The 21,488-nt window shown below is 39.0% G+C and overlaps 1 protein-coding gene across 10 annotated transcripts in view; it reads right to left on the minus strand.

Moving 5' to 3' along the window:
* The window catches only part of Pam (peptidylglycine alpha-amidating monooxygenase), a 296,395-nt gene that overhangs the window by 113,783 nt on the left and 161,124 nt on the right, over positions 1-21,488 (minus strand). For all 10 annotated transcript variants that reach the window (XM_041631786.1, XM_041631785.1, XM_041631783.1 and 7 more), the window contains exons 4-5: positions 14,259-14,316; positions 4,173-4,260 (exon numbers count right to left, since the gene is read on the minus strand). In XM_041631786.1, the coding sequence (XP_041487720.1) occupies positions 4,173-4,260; positions 14,259-14,316 (146 nt within the window). The remainder of the gene's footprint in view (positions 1-4,172; positions 4,261-14,258; positions 14,317-21,488) is intronic.

The raw sequence follows: 21,488 nt of genomic DNA on the forward strand, positions 1-21,488 counted from the left end.
ATTGCCTTCAGTTGCTTAATCACCACACTTGGCACTCAACAGAACAGAAAATGTAGAACTCTATAATCACATATGTTTAAAAACAAACAAACCAACAAAAGGCACTCAAAGGTGCAGAGATGACTTGACAGTTAGCAGTACTTCCCAGTCTTACAGAGCATCTGAGTTTGGTTCCTATCACCTACAGGGAAACTCACAGGCCTCTCTGTAACACTAGTCTCAAGGGATCCAACACTGTCTTCTGCCTTTCCGGGCATCATGCAGAAGCATGGTACACATGCATGCCTGCACGTGAATACAGGCACACCACATAAACATAAATAAATCTTTAAAAAAATAGCTCTCTAAAGCTATTACCCCAAAAGCCAGTAAATCATTTATTTAAAAATTATTATATTTCTTCAAATCTTGAAACTCTCAGTGAACAACTACTTATTGACCAAATCACTAATATAAGAATAAAGGTGCAGTAATGAATTCACAGAATAGAACAATGCAAACTTTATTTTCCAAGACCTGCATATTTAGTAGTTATTAGTACAGGTCTGTACATTTAAATGCGTGAGTGCATGTAATCTACATTTTCTTTTTCATCCCTAAGAGCGGGGCTGGAGATGTGGTGAGTAGTGCACTTGCTTAGACTCATTCCCATCTTCCTGCTATTCCTCATTCTTGGTCTCTAAATATCACTAATTGTCTTCCGTATTAACAGGCGGGCATCTGAAGGTATTAGATTACATGGGACAAATACTTCTGCCTTCTTGACATAGCTCGTCAGAGAGTTTGCTTTCCCATCAGCTGGTCCCTGTTTGCATCCTCCAGAGGTATGTTAATTTGGAATTGAGCATCAGGCCCACTAGAACCATAAAGAGACCACCCCACAGTATATTAAAAGGTTTGCATCAACGTATGCAATTTAAGCGTACATGCATATAATTAACTAGACACATTAACAGTGTGAGCTGCTAATTTGGAATGAGACACAAAAGACTAGAATGTGTGTGGAAGGGAAAAAAAAACTTTAAAATTAAAATGACTCCATAATGAAAACTGCTTCATGCTGTGTCTACTATTTTCATGTAAACTTAATATAACTGTAAATATATTTTAATGAACAGTAGAAAGAGGCAATTACAAAGAGCAAAGGAGGGCAGCTCCACAGTGAAACATCAGAACGGCACTTTGCCTCTGTATTAAAAGTGCTGCCTGAAGACAGAGGATGAATTATAACTTCATAATTTCAGGGGAAAAATGCTTTCTATATTAAAGATGCATTTGCCAATGAGCTGGCAGTGCAAACAAAACCTCATGAGAAACGGGCACTGGGGAGGGAAGGACAGTACTGGATCTCAGGAGCAAACAGACAATAGGACATACAAGCTTGACTGCTAGAAATCATATATATCTTATTAGGTGTTTACACTTTGTTAAAATAGCTTTGTGTTCCCTGAGGAACTTTCTAGCGCATAAACTGATGATCGATATTACTAAGCATCAAAAATCAGTACAGATATCACACTGAAAATCACCCGAGAGTTGGAGAGCCTTTATTTACATGCCTTCTGTCTTGGAAGAGTTGGATAACAGAATTGCAACTTAAAATGAATATGATAAATCTCATTGTTCAAATTTCAGAAAAGAATACCGAATTTTGGACCTGGACATATTTTTGGTGTTAGTGTGATCCAGATGGGAGCACAGGAGGGCAAACGATGGGAAAACATCACAGACCATCTCTCTCTAGTGCAAAGCCTGTGAGGCGGTGGGGGCGGGAGGCACAACGTCCTTTGAAGCAACCTACAAGTTCGGCCCATGAAGTGCCATGAATTCTAATTTTTTAAAGAGAGGAATGGAGCTTGCCAGACACTGGAGAGAAAATAATCTATATTAACTTTAAATGAACGGCAAGGCTAGACTGTAAAGTCAGAGTGAGTAGGGCAGCTTTACTTAATGCATGTCTTCTACTTTGCATATTGAAAAGCTCCTATATCTACTTTTAAATGTTAAATGAAGACTCTGGACTTGGCTAAAAGAAGATGAATAATAGTATCAATTATTTTCCTTGTTTTATGGTTACAGAGCCAATTATTACAAATATATAGATGAAATGAGAATGTGAACGACCAGGCAGATATTTTAAATTACATTTAAAATGATGCAGAATCAGTGTCACACAAAATCCTAGTTACTCAGTGGTGCGTCATCCTGACAAGAGTCCACCTCTGCACACGTCTCTAGCTCCTGGTGGTCTCACCTTCCTCGGCAGATTCACAGAAGGTACGTGATGCATACTTATAGAATTTTGAAACATTAGCATAAAAGAGGTTTTATGATTGACCTAACATTGATCTAAAAATCAATGACCCAAATAAGCTAAGAGGCCTCCGCAGGGCATCCAGCAATGGGTTTGCTGCTTCTTCATTCTTTTCTGTTGTCTTTCAAATATTAATTTTAACAAAACAACATACACAGTCACGGCGATCACCATACCATTCCACTTTCACTGGTATTTTCTTAACATCCCCTCCCCCCAACCAAATCTGGAAGTCTTGGGTACCATATTTTATATATAAAGCTTCAAAATGGCATGTTTAAGAATACCAATAAATATTTAAAGGGCCAAAATAAAATGACTGCTTTGGCATTCCCTTTATATGAGAACAGCAAACAGAGAACCGGCATCTTATATAAAGTTTTAGCGGTTAGCATCATTATAACATCATCCCCGCAGGCAAGATGAAGCCGAAGCACATACAAAGAGCTTACATTCTTTCTAGCTAGTTAATAAATCCCAATCTAAAATACTATTCTGCTAATTACAAAAGGAATATTTTCTAAAGCATACAAAGGGTGCAATTTGTAGGAGACTCAGAAATGACTGTCAAAGAATAATCTTTCAATGTGGAATCTTACTTATAAAAATTTGCTAAAGAGATAAAATAAAAATGTTGCTATCAAAAGGCATTAGCTGCTATTTTTCTAATTCCGGTCAGAAATGACTGTCAAAGAATAATCTTCCAATGTGGGATCTTACTTATAAAAATTTGCTAAAGAGATAAAATAAAAAATGTTGCTATCAAAGGGCATTAGCGGCCATTTTTTTCTAATTCCATTTTTTATATAAACCTAGTCACATGAGTTTGGTTCCTATGTGATATGCCCATTACATCAAATAACTTAAGCCTATTAACAAATGCTTTGATGGCACTTGGTCCGTGGAGATTTCCACTGATTGCCTTGTGCTTTTCAAAGTTCCAAACACACATTACGATTGCTTATTATCAAAATGACTAGAAAGCCGCTACCGCAAGCCTCACCCCAGACTAGTGACTATCAGGATACACTGAGAAAGGTTCTTTGCTCTACATGATTGAGTAGGAGCAAGACATCAAAACAAACCCCTTCTCAGTGTACGGCCAAACAGGGCACTCACTCTGGACTGCTAAACACTTCACAGTGATTCTGATTGCGGTGAAAAAACATAGGAGGCTTAGAATGCATTGGTATTTTTAGACTTCATAGATCCTCAATACACACTGAAGAACAAAATGGAACGGAGCACTGTGGTCCTTCCCCCACGTCATCTACCACCTTTCTGTGACTAGCATTTCATAACGGCTTACTGATAATCGTGGCGCAATAGGAAGACTCACCAGAGTGATTAAAATCATTCCTAATAGCGCCATCAATAAACAACAAACAGCAAAGTCAAACTGAAAATATCAGGACTTTGGAATAGGACATTTTAAGACATGCCTGTACTCCAGGCAGCTGATTCCCTGAGTCAATTAGAAAACTTGACATTCCAGCTTCTTGTCTGTGAAGTTTGAATAAAAACGCTTGCTTTGCAGAGAAATTAGGGTAAAGGAAATGATACATACAGACTATGTAGCACAGTGCACGGGACAAAAGAAATCAGCATGAACAGAACTGCCATGCTTTCAGGAGTGCAACCATGAACTGCACAAAAACTGATATCAGAGTATCAGTAATCTCAATTTCCATGCTCCATGGGGACATTTAATCAGTGACAAAGGCTGATATTCTCCACAGTGGACTGAATAATTCGGATAGCCACATGATGCCAATGAACAGGGGTATTCACGTGTTAATCAACTGCAAAGCCCTTACACAAATCCTTTACACTCTAGTATGAGCCCACTAATCCTTACCAGTAACTTCCAGTGGACGAAGGCATATTGCATCCAAAAAGTAGCATATGATGGACGGTATCCATGCTGGCACGTGGTTTGAAGTCAACTGTCACGAGAAAATGATACACAAGTGTGAACACAAATTCTACATCGGTGTGGCAGCCTCACAAGAGACTACATCTTTGAACAGTTTGGATCGCTATATAACCATGATGCTTTGGTGTGTCAATGGCAAAATGCCCCGGTATTTGACATTCTTCAAGATGAGTATGAGTTAATAATTTGATGTAGGGATATAGTAAACTACGGCACATTAAAAAGAGAAAATAATAATTAACAGGCTGGCAAAGACTGCTATTAGCACGCGCATTTGAAAATGAACGGTCCCATTTAATGCAGTGAGTGCATTATGCAGGCATAGTGTGAATGCTCCAGGCTATTTTCGCCACAATATATTTCCTTCCCACTTTCGGGCCGAGCGCTATGTACCAGAAACACTGCACCGTGGTGTAGTAAAACAAAAGGTACAGCGAGCAGTGAGAACATGAGCAGAAGGATTCACAACATATCTGTGTCACTTTAAATAGCAATAGCAGTCATTGTGCAATGCAACACACACACACAATTTCCTGCAGAAACAAAGATATGTGTGCAAATGTAACTTTATAAAGATATAGAAATACAATTTTATCCGAGATGAACTGGGTGCACTGGCTAAAATAATACTGATATTGATGGAATGGTATGTCTCTTTTCCTTCCAGAATCAGCAATGGAAGATGCTACAATAAGAAAAAGGCAGTGCAGAATACAGACATTTTCAAAGCTGTGTTACCAATGGCTGATAATGAACCCTGGCTCCCATCTGGAAGGGACTTGTCCTCACTGGCCATGCTACTGTGATGGAGCACCTTATGTGTCACCAGTTCATACAAAAACCCTAAGTTGTCTCATGTCAAGTGTGTCTTAAGGTACCTTTTGCCCATTTTTATTTGGGGCTGGGGAAAAAGAAATAAAGCATCATTTTTTGCTAAAATACATACAGAGGCATGAGTGTTTATCGAATAAAAACATTCTGTATCAGACTGTGGCACCAGATTTTCTGGTAGGTCAGGAAGCACGGGACGCATACTCTGGGCCATCCAATTTACAGTTTTCACAAGAGATTGGAAGCATTTTATTTACTGCACTGTAAACAAAAATTTAAAGCTTAAAAACCAAATCATGGGGCTTTCATGGCACCACTTAAAACATAACAAAGAGGCTGCCTAGAACTCGGACTTAACTATCACCTGAGGCTCTGCTGTCGCTAAAAAATACAATGGAACTGGGAGATTGAAGCTGTTTTGGACATAAAGAATAAATTGAAAGTTTCAACAGCTCGTAATTTGTCATAGTTTGTTAGCAAGAGAAGCAGAGGAGAGAAAAGGGTATCTGCTTGTTCTGGCCACTCTCACATGAAGGACAATGCTTCCTTGCTCTCTTCCAGAATCTTCCCAGAAACCTCTCTGGTTCCTTTTTTGTCAGAAGCAAAACAAAAAAGCTTTAAGGTAGAAGCAGTTGTCATTATTTGTCTTTTATTCAACTTAAGTTTACGTTGGTATAATATATAATTAGTAATTTTATGTTTCATAATTCTCAAATTGTATCACTCTATGGACATCTATTCTTTTAAAACTATTTTTCTTTTCATTTGTATGAGTCTAATGAATAGATGCCACGTGTTTTCAGTTGCCTACAAAGGCCAGCAGAGGGCGTGAGACTCCCTGAAACTGGACTTTCAACTTGGGTGCTGAGAAGGGAACTCAGGTCCCCTGAAAGAGCAATTGCTCTTCACTGATGGCTCGTTTCTCCAGCCACTTTTCTGCACTTATCCTCCCATCCAAAAAAAAAAAAAAATGTAGCCATGAAGAACTGTGAATGGTTTTCAAAAATGAATCTCATTCCTGGTCTCTTGTATAAACTGTGTTATTTTCATTCCCTTGGATTATTTTACTACGGAGTAGCTAGTTTTCTTACCATTGAATCATTGTGAGACTTTGGTTAACAACCAACAAAACTATGTGTAGTTTATTCCAGGAATTAAGGTTTTAGATCCCTGACAATTTGAGATTCAGGTATCGGTTAAACATTCAGGTGTACACAATCAGCAGAGTTGGAACTGTGACTCTTGGGGACAGGCGGGCAGGGAGGGAGAGAGAAATCACTTCGTGGAAGTCACTCACAGATGAAATGCAGAGCTGTGGGGTGGAAGGAAGTAGGAACCTTGGAGAAGGCTTGGGACAAAGGGACAGAGAAAGCCCTGGGCAGTCAGGATTCCTTTAGAAAACATCAGTCGAACTGTTTTATATTAATGCTATGAGGGCTTCCCTGAGAAACAAGGCGAGAACACCGCCCCACCTTTTTATGGAGAAAAAGGTGAGTCATCAGTAATTCTCCTAAAAAGATGCAGATGAGCAGGATCCTTTTATGAAGGCAGCAATAAGCTCCGCCTGGGCTTTTTACAAAGAGAAGGACAATGGGGTGCCTAGGCATCTGCTTAAACCCCAGGACCTTCTGACACCGTGTGTTCAGTAAAGCACAAATTCTCCAGCCATCTCTTTTAAAACCGCAGCCTGACATACTTCTGTATATAGTACTTACTTGCTTTACACCAAAGCTTTACTAGCTGTAAGTATGGTTTTATTTCTAAAATGAGAAATGTCTATTATTAAGCAGTTGCAAAAGAAAATTCCACAGTTCCCACTTATAAAACTTATACTAAAACAAATGAAAAACACCCACCACAGCCTTATTTTTCCAGAGTCATAGATTCATCCTGAAATTCAAGATTTAATTTAAATGCTAAAGAAATTATGGGCACAAGGTGAAAAACATGAGGCCAGACATCCTTTTTCATAGTCGAATGAAAATATACCTAAGTATTTTTATAATTATAGCTAAAACTACAGTCCACTGCAAACTGAAATGAAAAATACCTCCAGCTGAAAGAAGTCATATTGAAATGTAAATCTCAAGCAAACAGCAGATGACTTACAATAATGTAGAGCTTATAAAATTCCACCTAAAGGCAACAAATGGGCAAAGAGAGTTTGACAGGTTCATTTCCAAGGCTGGTTTCATATATTTCTATAGTCCCTACTTCCTATAGAAATGCCAAGGCTCCACCCCCTGTGCATAGGGTTAAAGTCCACTGAACAGAGGACATACACGTGGTTTTGGAGATCTCAGTAGAACAAGAAACAAAGTTTACAAACATAAAATCCTATCTTCAGAGAAACCGCTCCCTTCCTCCTCATCCCCTGACGTCCTATCATATGCCAAAGAAAGAAAGGATGCCAGGGAAAAGAAGGAGGGAGGCAATAAAGAAAAAAGGGCCGTGTGAGTGTACTCTTCCAGCAGGCAGAACAAACAAAACCTTGGAAGGGTGGCATCACTCAGAATACAGCCTCGCGAGAATGTAAGCGAGTCCTATAGCTGATTAGATAGCAACCACCATCAGTCTTCCAGGTGGGCAATAAGATAACAGTGGTTTACTGGGAAATGACGCTAATGGTGAAGGCCTCTCGATGTCTCTGAGCAGGGAGAATTGTGTAGGTAAGCCCTGGGGACTAACCACCTTGGAAGGAAAAAGACTTCAAAGTAGTAACTCAGACCTATCAATGAAAGGAGGAAGGTGACAGGGAAATGAGCAGGTAGGAGGACTCCCCAAAGGGTGATGTCACCCCAACTGAAAGACAGTAGTATATGTGGGAAGAACATTAAGACAGACAGACAATGAGCTCTATTTCTGGAGCTCCAAGCAAAGTCTGTTTTAACTGCATGAAGTTCCCGGGATTTACAGCCTCTTTTAGCTAACATCAGTTTGCAGCTGGAGCGGTGCACATTTCCAAGACTGTGACCTGGGAGAAACTTTCATTGAACACTTAGTTTTCTCTCCATTTCTCCAAGTGGATTTCCAGAAGGTCTAGGCCTACATGTCAAACTGGATACATTGAACTCCTGATTTGGAAATGCCCTGAAGAACACACTCAGCCTCTAGGAGGAAGCAAGGACCTGGAAGATTTCCATGTACATATAAGCAACACTGTTCCAAATGGAAATGGCTACATTAGCTTTTTTTTTTTTTTTTGCTAAGGTTGTGCATTTGAGGAAAACGACCAACCTTAGATATTTATTTACCTATCGGACATAGTCGAGTGTATGTATGTGTGTATGTGTGTGCACATGTGTGTGTAAAACTATTGGTATACCTCTTTTTTAAGTCTATTTCTTCCCAGTGGGATGATTAGGTATAAATAATTGGCTTTAGTATACTACGGATATTACTAGATGCTGTCAAATAATTTTGTTAAGCAATACTTTTCAGCCTGGGTTATAACTCAGAATTACCTAGGGAGTTTGCTAAAATAATGTAAGCTTGGGTTTTAGTCCTGGGGTAGAAGGTTTGTCTATCTTAGGTGATCCTAATTACAGCCACGCTTTTAGTTGTCGACTAAAACAGTGTATACATTTTCAGGTTTTGGTTAACTACTCTTAGCTCATTTTAGATTGCTTTCGTCTTTTAACTTTACAGAGTAAGGGTTCTCTGAGAATAAAATTGTAAAACAAGTTCTAAAGATGAAACCCGAGCTTTCCTAGTTGCCCAAGTAAGACACTCCTACAGCTTCGTCCTAGATGGTGCCATGTTTCTGCAGGAGCAGTACGAGAACACACATGGAGTGGCTTTGGATTGAATCTGTAGCTACGTTAAAGAGCAGAGATAGCGGACGTTGGTCACCAGCCAAAGGCGTTCTCTGCCAAGCCTGACAAATTGCATTTGGTGCCTAGAACCCATATGGTAAAAAGTGCCTAGAACCCATATGGTAAAAAGAGCTTCCAGAAGCTGCCCTCTGACCCCCACCCAGGCATCACAGTGTCTGCCCCCTCAAAAATAAAATAAGTAAGCATATGATTTATTATATTAATATTCTAGTGATTCAAGCCATGCTCAACAGAACTAGGGAAGTATACAGCCTAAGAAACTGAGCAATATGAGGTGTTATTGGAAAAGAAATGCCCCAGTTCTTAATATTACTCCCTTAAGCATTTCTTCACACGGACTAAATAAAGATTACACTTCAAAACTGCTGCAGGGAACTGAAGAGGGCTTGTTCTGAAGAGTAATTTAAACATAGGAGCTGATGAACCTTAATGCCCATAAAATTTCAGTTAAAAAAAAAAACCCACAGCTGTGAAAGTCTCGGTGCCACAGTTCTTTGATGGCGTGTGAGAGGCCTGAAGCGTACCTTAGAGGTCTTCTGCCGGCTACCCAATCACATAGGGCAATGCTACAAATCCTATACTAAAGGACTTTCCAATGGAAGACTTTTACACAGTAAGCTTAGTAGACAGTTGTCATTAATGCTTATCAAGAAGGACAATGATGTACGCTTTATAACAAATCCGTAATGTAGTTTATGGGGGCTGTCAGCTGCTGTTGGAGAATTCACCAAGAAACACATTGAACATAAACTGCAATTGCAATAATCCTGATGAATGAACAAGTCCAGTATAAAGAAGGGATTAAACTTCCATTCAAAACGGTCTTTAATGGTAACGGGAGAATGAACAAAAGAATCAACAAATAGATTTTATCAGCCAAGCTGTAAGACAGAAAATGGCATAAGCATCATCAAGTTCTATTTTTGTATGTTATTGCTTTAGTGGTCCTAGATTTACTTCCTACAGAACGAAACCTATATTCCTGTTCTAGCCTTTTAAGGACATTCGTAATACTGGGCCATTTCCTACCTCGGACTTGAGCACACTAACACTGTACACACCCTCTGCACTCTGAAAGTCAGCCCAGCTCCCCAGCTGTTACACTTGCCAACATTCATCATGTGGTACCCTTGCCAGACACATGCTTACTTCTCATAAAGCAGTGGTTCTCAACCTGTGGGTCTTGACCAGTTGGTGGGGGTCAAATGTTAGGTATCCTGCGTATCAGTTATTTACATCATGATGCACAACAGTGGCAAAAGTGCAGTTATGAGGTAGAAATGAAAATAACTTTATGGTTGGGGTCACTGCAACATGAGGGACTGTATTAATGGTTGCAGCATCAGGAAGGTTGGGAACCACTGTCTCCTCGGCACTATGAGCGAAGTTTTTCCTCACAAATAGATGAGTCTTAAGTAGAGCCGTGTGGTAACCTGTCCCTCATCATGCAGTCAGAACATGGTGAAGGTGGCATTTGAAGGCAGCGGTCTAGCTGCCACTCACTTTTAACCACTTGAACACCGCTTCTCATAACTGTGTTCAGTGAGTTCTTTGGTGCTCATTCTGGGTGGCCCCTGTGTTATTCCTCACCCCTGCATATATGCCAATAGGCCAATTTTTTCAGGCCCTGGTCAAAACTTGCCTACTTTCCTCTTGGGAATTTCCCCAAGTGGACTACACTATTATATTTAAAGACTTCCCTACAGTTAGATTTATAAAATAAAATCAACTGGTTCCTACTTCCAGTCTTATATTTCTTACTACCTGAGCGAAGTCTAAGAGCTATCAGGTATAGTCACGTCAGAAACATGGCTGTTTTGGCAGCTAAAGGATTGAGGACATTCAAAAATATCCTGAGAAAAGGTTCAGCGACAATGTTCACTTCATAATTAAAACTGAAAAAGTGAGGCTCTATCCTCTCACTTGAGACTGTTTGCATCCTTTGTTTTATTTGTGTTTTCAATGGTAGCTTTCACTAAAGAACACCAACAACAAGCTGGGAGACCTCCTGATGGTGCCCATTGGAAGGCTCTCAGTATTCACCTGCGCGTCAGAAGGCTATGGACTTTATGTTGGATAAAATTCTAGTAAGGGAGGAGGAGATACCCAGTCACCTGTTTGGAATCAGAAGGTCATAAGGACATAGGTATGCACACACTCTTCCAGTGTACTGTTCTTAAAGCCACAAAATGTGTGTCTAAGCACTGCAGCTTGCTAGACCTTGGGTTTGCTGGCACAGTATCTGGTGATTTTTGTACAGCACCATCCAAACCAGGCCATTTCTGTAGTTTTCACCTCAGCGGAAATGCTGTTTAAGAAAACTCACATCTGGAAATATTCTATTCCAACAGTGCAATTCTGGAACAAGAGTTGCGTGACAATCAATGTAAGGGCCTAGGGAGAAGAGAAGCAATGATTCATTACGTTAATTTCGTTTATTTCGAAGTTGAGCAATGTTTTCCTCATTTGCACGGAGTTATCTGATGGGTAACCTGATGGTTACCTGCCATCATTCACTAAGGAAAAGACACATTTATTTACTGGTCACCCACATGAAGGGCAGAAAGTGGATGAAGGATGACAGTCAAATTTCCTGGCTGAGTGAGCAGCTGTCACAGCCGATTCCTCTGAGTGTCTGTGAAACGCCTCTCAGACAGCACCGCAGTCAGTGGTCAAATGCAGATTTACCCTAACTCTCTCTACGCACGTCTTTGACTTCTTCTTATAAACAAAAGCAACGTTTTAGAAAGAGGTCTAATTTTGTTCAAATATAAAACTCCATGTCATCACTAGAGTAAGTACCTATTTTAATTCACACCTATTATTTTAGAATGAGTCTAAAACTACGTCATAGACTCACATTAATTTCATGATGAAGGACATAGTATTTCTCAATAAAGTGTGCTTTTTAAAACTGAGTTAAGTAAGTCACAGAAACACAAATACTGAGAATTCTTTCTGTATTACAGTGCGTATATGCATGTGTGGGGTGCTATGTGCACACACATGCATAGAGGGGGTGTTGTTCCCAGGAGCCATGAAACTTAAGAAGAGAAAGAGCAAACAGAACAAATAGCAAAATATGCTATAACCCATATTTTAAAAAAAGAAAACTAAAGAAGAAAATCCAACCTAGTGTTGCCAATGAGTTATATCAAGTCTTACTTATCAGAAGAGATAAATTCTGAGATTAAGAATCTGGAACAAGACACAAGAAAGTACAGAGATCGTCCGTCATCAGACCTCATTAGAACGGGTTAGCTCCAGTAACACACAGCCACAGTGACTACGCTGGGACTCTCAGATGGTACATCTAATCACCAGTCAGCATGAAGTGTTGGCATCCAGCTCCTCCTATGACATATGCCTTTGTAAAAATGGTCAGTTGGTGTTAAGAGTTGGCTTTCCACTTTATACTCTGAACTGGCTGCTAATGAATGTTGGTGACAGGCTACCTGCTGGACTCACCTTGGTAGAAATCATCATTTCCAACAGGTAAGAAAAATCTATATGCATGAGATCCTTCCAGTAATAAAAAAGGAAGAAATGCTAAAAAAAAAAAATGTTAGAAGACGAGGTGATGGCCTTGAAACTGAAAGCAGTTTAATCTTAGAAGAGAGATAGCTACTAAAATAAAGAAATGGTGGTAGCCTGGTTACAGCACAGAACTTCATGGATTGCCCATGAGTTCTCAGTTGCTTGAATGAATATACTTCCTTGTGCTTCACAATTTTAAATTATGTGAAAGAAAGCACATTAATATCATGACAGCACTAACACATTCCAGGGCATATTTATAGTCTGAGAGTGACCAGCCCTGAAAACCACAGGCTTCTCACAGCCTCCAAACACAAAGCACTAACTGTTAAGGTGAAACCCTTAATACTGCTGTGACTTACGTCAACTGTATTTACACAGGTGTGCGGGATGGCCGTCTCCATAAAGCAAGTGTGACAAGGAAGAAATGAAAACCATCCCTAAACTTAAAGAGAGCAAATGTAATACTGGTGAAGAAAAAAAAAATCCATTTTATAGGTAAATATTTTTCTCTCCTAGGCAGCCGACACGAGGATATGAATGAATATATTTTAAGTTACATTTGGGGTTATTCAAAAAACTATAATTAGGACCTTAAGTTGTTTTTCTATTTTTAAAGTTACTCAGTTTAGCCTTGGGGGAACACTGCCTTTCCTAAGCCTATTCTGGGTAATGTCCAACTACTACACCAAAAACCCTTCAGGCAATGTTCAGCCTGTCATGATGTTTTTCTCGGAGAGCAACTACTGAGCAATTCTGTACAGAGACTGTTGTTGCAGGGTTGTTTTCTGCTGTCGTTATTACAGCCAGAGTGCAGAGAGAGAGAGAGAGAGAGAGAGAGAGAGAGAGAGAGAGAGAGAACTATGTGCAAATGTGGCTTTGCAGGTCTGTAATGGACATTCCTGCGGGAAGCACCTCATGAAAATTCATTCTCAGTCGGCCTCATGGCTACACTGTCCACATTTTAGTAATCACATAACAGCCATTGCAGATAGTCCTTGAGAAAATAAGTTGTATGGGACCAAAGCACAACTCTCATTACCATTAATGTCCGAACATCAACATTTTAAGCCAGAAAAGAGAAGGAGAAAACAAAAAGAAAAAAAGAGCAATAATAATAATAATAATAATAATAATAATAATAATAATAAATCATTTGTTTTCCCTAAATATTAAAAGTCTGACATAAGGGATGCTTAAGACCATCTATATGGGAAGATGGTGCTTTGTCACTTCTAGGTGACAGAAAGGCACATCTGGGAAGGACTGTCATTTAAGAGTCTCCTTAGCTAACAGTGTAAGTAAGAGAATGGACCCTCCTTCTCTATCTCTGATCTTCTCTTCCACGCTCTCTCCCTTCTTTCTTCTCTCTGCCCTCTCTTCTTTTCCTTTCTATTTTGTCCACCTACAGTCAGATCAGTAAAATATTACACTTCCCAACGTTGTTTTTAAGTGTACTCTATTTATGACACGGACCATCAGGTAAACAGTTTGGTTAAGTGCAGAGGAGCTGAGAATCCAGCTACAGACAGAAAGCCAATACTGTACAAATGGGACCACACAGCACTGGTGACTATTGACATCTTCACGCTACTCCTTCGCTACCACCGCTCGTGAATCTCTCCGGATACAGTTTGTGATCTTGTCTCCAGCAGCTGCCTGTAGTTTCTTTTCGCATTAGGCATGATAAATGCATTTTGGAAACTGACAGGAGAAGATTAATACACTCATAAGCACCAAAGAGAACCTTTTACTGATTTCAAATTGCTGTTCTCCCGTCCCCCACTATCCAAAGAGTACTTACTCACGAAGGCTTCTTCCTCCACAGGCAGACGCATGGCCATGCAGAAGTATGTGTCAGACTGTTAAAAAGAGAAATAAACAAAATCCATTTTAAATGACTAAGAAGATTGAAATGATTACTACGGAATGCATGGCTTCTAAGACCGAAGGGGAAGCATTCGCTCCAGCAAGGTGAGAATGCCTGGCGAAGACTGGGCAATACGTTCACAGAAAAGCTGAGTCTGAGTACCTTAGAGAAACTAAAATGCTTTATACTGTGCTTTCATAAACAATTTTGAAGCCCACTTTCAAGGGTCATCATCCTGAGTGATACTTCTAGCATGGTCACAGTTAAAAGGCAACATATTAGACACTTTTCTAAAAATACGTAAGACACATCTGAGTTGAAATCAGAACTACATCGGAGGTAGTTCTGACCATCTTTGCTATTCATCAAATTAAGTAATTTCCTATATCATCTTATATATGCCACAAACATTTATTACCACGCATCTTAACAGCAAAAGTTGGTTTTAGATAGAATGTTGCATATGGTTATTCTCTTACTTTAAATTTTCATGTTATTCATTGAAGAAATCAACATAATCTCAAATTAGTCTTCCTTTCCCAGTAATTGTTCCTTTATCAAAATGATTACTCCTCCTCTTTTAATATTGTTTACAGTAGCATCAAACTTTTCAGTGAGCCAGGTGTGCCGGTGTATGCATATAGTCCCAACTACTCTGGAAACGCGCCAGGGGGACTGAGCCCAGAAATTCAAACCAGCCTGCATATCGTAGCAAGACCCTATTTCTAAACAAGAAAGAAGTGAAACGAGAAATCGAGTAATAAAAGCTTGAACCAGACAACAGCAGGCCTATGAAGAAGACCTAGCTGGAAATCTGTATGCACTGAAGTGTGTGTTATGGTTGATACGGACATAGCTGCACTCAGTCAATAATTCATACTTCAGACATTACTGTTGCAAAGTGCCAGAATCAACAGACCCCAGCAACGTGGATGCAGATCATCTGAGTGTCTCAAACTGTACAGTTAGCAGCTAAAAATCGTGCATGTAACCTAATTTTTAACCCATATCTTAGAAAACAAAGAGGTTGGAATACATAAAACAAGTATCATAAAATTTGGAAAATTATACAGATATGATTTGGTCATTGTTACTCCTTTCTTTATGACATTTTTTCAGTTGATAAAATAGTTTCACTTCTTAAAACCTCTGCTAGAAAATGTGTGGTGAAATGTTACCAGTTGCACAAGACAGCCACAAAAATGTGGGAACAAGGAGCTTTGTACATAGATCTTGTGATACATACAGAGAAAACAGTGTCTAAGCATCTTAAAACCATGAACAATCATGGCTAAAATTATTTATAAATATTATTGTAATGTTCAAAACTGATATTATAAAATACTATTGTCTTAAAAACAGTAACCTTGGTGTTCTTTTTTTTACCATCATGTGATTTTTGAAATTTAGAACCTACATTTTCTGTGACTCCTATAATCCCTGCTGTTACTTCGAGAGTTATGCTTTGATACCTGTGTATCAAGCACGAGTAAGTGTTTTCCTACTACTGTGCTGTTTAAAACAATGCAATAAGGTAGACAGACATGATCACTCCACTTTAAACTGAGGGAGGCAGATCATGAGCATTTATTGAGGTCTTACTACGTGTCACCGTTTTTCATAATTGACTCCTTTCAGCCTCCAAATGCACTGCTATATCATACGCACGATTACCCCCACTTTACAGACCGGGAAACTGAGGCAATTCAAGGTTTAAAATCTCTGAAAGGTGTTCTACAGACAAGACTGTCCCTTTGATCAAATTCTAGTCATGCTCTTTGGAGACCTCTTCTCAAAGACAGATTTAACCTTCAAAAGCTTCATATTCTCAGTTCAAACCATGTTTCTGACCCCCACATATAAATACACACAAGAGACTTGCCAAACCACCAACACAAGTTTCACAGCTTTAACTCTGCACCTCTAGAATGACTCCACCATATTTTAAGAGGCCTGCTTCACTCTGCAAACAAAAATTATTGTCTGTAACAGCCTAAAGGTAGTACACAGGGCTAGGTGCCTAGATGCCCATTACAGCAGTTACTTTGCAAAGGTTCCAATTCTGCTTCCTTCCTCTGCCTCTTAAGATGTAGTCTACTGTCTCTAATGGGCTTGTGACATTCAAGGAGTATTGCTCAGCTCCCGGTGCCTCACTCTGCCCCCACACTAAGACAGCCTGTCATAAAGATACAAAACTCCTGATTTTCCTTCCAGTTATGCCAATTAACAAACGCTGGTGGCCGAGGTCCAGAGGCAAACCCTTTTTATAATCATCAGCACACCCCAAACTTAAAAGGTTGCCTCCAGTTTTGTCCTGGAAAGGTTCATTTCATCCACAGTGGCTAAGTTACCCCAAGCAGAGTCCCAAATGAATAAAATCTATTCTTCGCGCTTGAACCTGTATCAGGCCTTGGAAACCCATGAGTACAGTAGCTGCGATCGGAACACAGCTCATCTAACACATCACAGATAACCCAGAGCGATGTGACAAGTACCAATTCGAAAGCAAATATAGCAACAAGAGCATGTTAAAGAAGTTGAGCATGTACTTATAACTGAAAGCCCAAATGATTGGGATGAAATGCAAATGAAACCAAAATTCCTTTTAAAATTCGGGAAAAACTGTTCGTGTTTTACTCTTTTGCCGTAATCCAGTTCAAGCTTACTGCTGAAATAGGAAAGGTATTGAGTTAAAGGGACACATCAAATTGTGCAACCCGATTCTCTTGATAAAAGCTAAATGCCAAAATGCAATGCATGAAGATTTTTATAGATATTAATATACAAAATATAGAAAACTACTGTTAATATCAGATTCATGGTGTGATTTATTCATCTTACCCGCTGCTCAATTTAAAATTAGAAAAACTTGAGAATGTCTTTCTTTTAGGAATTTACATTCTTAGATGATAACTTCTTTTGCCAAGAAAATGTTTACATTTCAGCTGCTTATTTCCTAGGCTGCTAAAGTCAATCGCAAAGAAGATAAAGACAGGAAAGAAAATAAAAGAATGAGGGAAGAAGGGTAGAAGGAGAGACAAATGAAGAAAAGGAAGAGAAAAATGGAATGAGACAAGACAAGCATCTTAATTATTTTGGGAGAGCAAAGACTATAACGAGTTCAGCATCCATCAGTGTCGAGCATGAACCATCATAGTCTGATTTGCCATCTTACTTATAACCCCTTTTTGGGATAAAGAGTAATTTCTGTATGAAGAGAAAAATATATGTCTTTTCCTTAAAATTGAGCTCATTTAAAAATACAGAATATCCGATCAACAATTTGCCTTCAGCTGAAAGCTCTGAAAACCACACAGTTCAATAAGATGGGGGAAAGACCTGTAATAAAAAAAAAAAAAACAGAATGTTTTGTTTTGGAATATACTGTTACCATGATATGTTACTTACAACTAAGGTAAGAAGAATCCAAAATCTGCATAGAGAATGCATCATTTTCAGAGTGCAACTGGACAGACGAATGGGAAAGGATGACTCATGGACATCTTCAGCGGTCTCAAGGTCGGCAGAACATGAGTGCACATATTCTTTGCAATGCTGTTTGTTTTATTCTCATGAGTGCATTGTGAGAAGACTTAGCAGACTGCACATCACCTTATTTTTTAAGAGAAAAGTCACTGTGCTCATCCATTTAAGGCCACCAAGGTAGTTAATGTTGGGATAGGATTACAAGTCTTCTAGTTCATGCCTGCAGAACATCGGAGATAATGGGGTATAGTTCTTGTCATTTTCATTGGGTTCAATTTCAATCTATTTAAATCTGTGATTGTGGCTAGCCTTTAAAAATCCCATGGTTCTCCTTTCTATAAAGATTAAATTGTATATTCGAATAAAATTAAATTTCTTCATAAGTAGATGAATAGTGGTTTTCTTTTTTTATTCCTGAGATGTAATTTTTTGGAAAATAGGTTGGAAAATGGTATTTGTCAAACTCTTGAAGGATTATGTTGGTGATTATAATTTTTTACTGAAACACATTAATTTTAGAGTTTGTCACCAATAAGGCATATACTTTAAGCTGAAATCCCAGCTGTAAGAAATAATCCATCTTGGGGCTGGAGAGATGGCTCAGTGGTTAAGAGCATTGCCTGCTCTTCTAAAGGTCGAGAGTTCAATTCCCGGCAACCACATGGTGGCTCATAACCATTTGTAATGAGGTCTTCTGCCCTCTTCTGGTCTGCAGACATACACACAGACAGAATATTGTATACTGTATACATAATAAATAAATAAATATTTAAAAAAGAAAAAAAAATTAAAAAAAAATAATCCATCTGGAAAGTTAGTGTTATGGGTCTTCATGTACTGTGAGAAATGCAGAGGAAGAAACTTTTGATGAGACAGCTCACTGCTGAAGGCGATGACGTCAAGAAAAGAACGCACTTGATTAAAGAAGGAAAGAGGTGTGGTGGCGCATGCTTGCTATCCTGCAATCATGATGCTGCGGAGGAGAAGACTGCCAAGAGCGTGAGGCCATTCTGGCCCTAGTGAGTGACTTCTGGGATAGCCAGAATGAATAGCATAGCAAGATCCTTTCTCACAATATATGAACAAATGAATGAAAAACATCATCTCTGTGATGTAATAAATTATATCACTGGTATTGCCAACAAAGCCAATTATGCTTTTTTAAAATGATAAACACTAAAAATACTGTTGGTAAACAATATCTTGAAATTACAGCTTTTACTGTCGAACAATTACTAACCATATTTCAAATAATTAGGGTAAAAGTGGTGGTTCAGTAGGGAAAGGGGTTCGCTGTCAATCCCGACAACGTGAGTTCACTCCCCAGGAACCACCTAATGGAGACGAGAGAGTTAACTGTCAAATATTGCTCTAACTTTGACAAGTTCAGTCTAGCACACACATAACCACACGATACACATGAGCATTACATATACATATATATAAAGGAAATGAAAACTTCAAATATTTTATGGGCTCTGTGATAATTTAGCTTATGACACTTTGTAAAGGAGAAGCATCTATTGGCCTACTGCATCATTTGAGACTTCTCCATCTCAGCGGTTTACCAAGATAACACCATCAGGCAGGTTAAGGACAGAATGTTCTTTAAGATGGAAAAAATGAAACTAAGGAAGATGAACAGCTTGATTGCAGGAAAAGCAATTATCTAGGCTTGATAAAATAAAATTCATATCTAGTTTACTAAAGCATTCTTCTTTACAATATGGAAAAGTAAGCTAGGTGCGGTTGTGCATGCCTTTAATCTCAGCAGTCAGGAGACGGAGGCAGGCAGACCTCTGACTTTAGGGCCATCCTGGTCTATGTAGTAAACTCCAGAAGAGCAAAGTTTATATAGCGAGACCATGTCTCGAAATAAAAACAAATCAGATTAATAAGAAAAAGACCAGGTGTAAGGTGGTATCTTAAAGTTGTCTTGATTTGCATTTCCCTGATCGCTAAGGCTAGCTGAACATAGCGGACAATGAGGAATACTGAGAATTCAAGAACAATTGCAGTGGGTTTTTGATCCTACTGCACGTACTGGCTTTGTGGGAGCCTAGGCAGTTTGAATGCTCACCTTACGAGACCTGGATAGAGGTGGGCAGTCCTTGGGCTTCCCACAGGTCAGGGAACCCTGATTGCTCTTCGAGCAGATGATGGGGGGGGGGGACTTGATCAGGGGAGGGGGAGGGAAATGGGAAGCGGTTGTGGGGACGAGGCAGAAATCCTTAATAAATAAATAAATTTAAAAAAAAAAAAAGAAAAAGACCAATTAAAAGGGTATTTTCAGATGCCTCTTACATTTGAAAAATATTATCAGTTCTAAAACACAACTTCAATCGTTTTTCTGATCAATGGAAGCCATAAGGAAATCAAAGCCACATAAAAATTTAATAAGAAGCTTTAGTCCAAGTTCCCTAAATTTCCAATATCGCCTGCAAATGTTTCATAAAAAGCTTGGTGATAAAAGACAGAATCAGAAAAGACCCACAGCCATTCTATTGTCACCATTTTGTTCCTGCAAAGTAAAGTTATTTGAATACATATTCATAACTCAAACCAATGATTCTAATACCTTTGCAAGACACAAATATAGTACCTTCCTGCTCACCCTAACAGTCTTTTCATCTGAGCACACAGTCCTGGGAGAGACGCTTCCGTCCCTCCTTCCAGACTGCCAGCACCACCCCCTCAAAATCTTCTATGCATCATGAAATGAAAGCCCATTTCCACTCTGGGGGAAGAAGACTATATCAGAGCTTGGTGCCGGGGGACTGTCTGCAAAGTTCTGCAAATTCCAACTCTTAGCATAAGGCTCGGATGTGCAAAAGGGAGAAATAACAGCAATCTAGATAGCAACATTTTCCAGTACTATCTGTTTTGGTTTATCAGCCAGCTCTGAGCCACGAGAGATAAGATACTGCTGATGTCTTTCTACTGTGGCTATGGGGAACTATATATGAAAGCATTTTTTTCCCTAAAAATGGTATCCTAGAAATACAGGGTGAGTACTTTATTGCTTAGGAACTGCGGTGATATTCTATCACTAAATATTTTAAAGCATGAGTTCTTATACAGACAGTGGTTCAGTAACAGTCATTACTGTAAGGAACAATAGTCTTTGTTTTTATTTTTGTCCCTTTAAAAAAAATGAGATGCAATAGTTTCTATGGAAAAGGAGGCTAATAAAGCCAACTGCTTGTTTAAATTATTATGGGACAAACAAAACCAGCTGTATACTATTACATGTGGAAGCTGTTGACATAAAACCAGTAATTTTTGTTTTGGGAAACCAAAGGTACCATTCACACTCTACTGTTGAAAGCTATGATTTGATCCTGATTGGATAATATCATTTTATTGTGCAGGCAGGAAGAATTCCCCAGACTGGCTTTACTGAGAAGACTAGAGAATGCGGTGACCAAAATAGGTTTCCAAATAGATAATATGGCTCAGATTTTCTGGCACTGCAATTGTCTGGTCTCTGGGAAAATATTCTGCTGTGTATAGTGTAGTTTCTGGTAACTTACCATAGTTGTCTGTTGTTGAATTACAAGAACTATCAAAAATAATGAGATTAAGAAGGAAGGTGGCATATAAAATGCTTAATGGTGTGTGTGCGTGCATGCATGCTTGTGCATGTGTGTGTGTGGGCATACCAAAACATCATGATGT

Source organism: Microtus oregoni, unplaced genomic scaffold (genome assembly GCF_018167655.1).
Source record: "Microtus oregoni isolate MIOR12 unplaced genomic scaffold, Mior012 000038F_ref0000394, whole genome shotgun sequence".
In the NCBI taxonomy this organism is placed as follows: Eukaryota; Metazoa; Chordata; class Mammalia; order Rodentia; family Cricetidae; genus Microtus; species Microtus oregoni.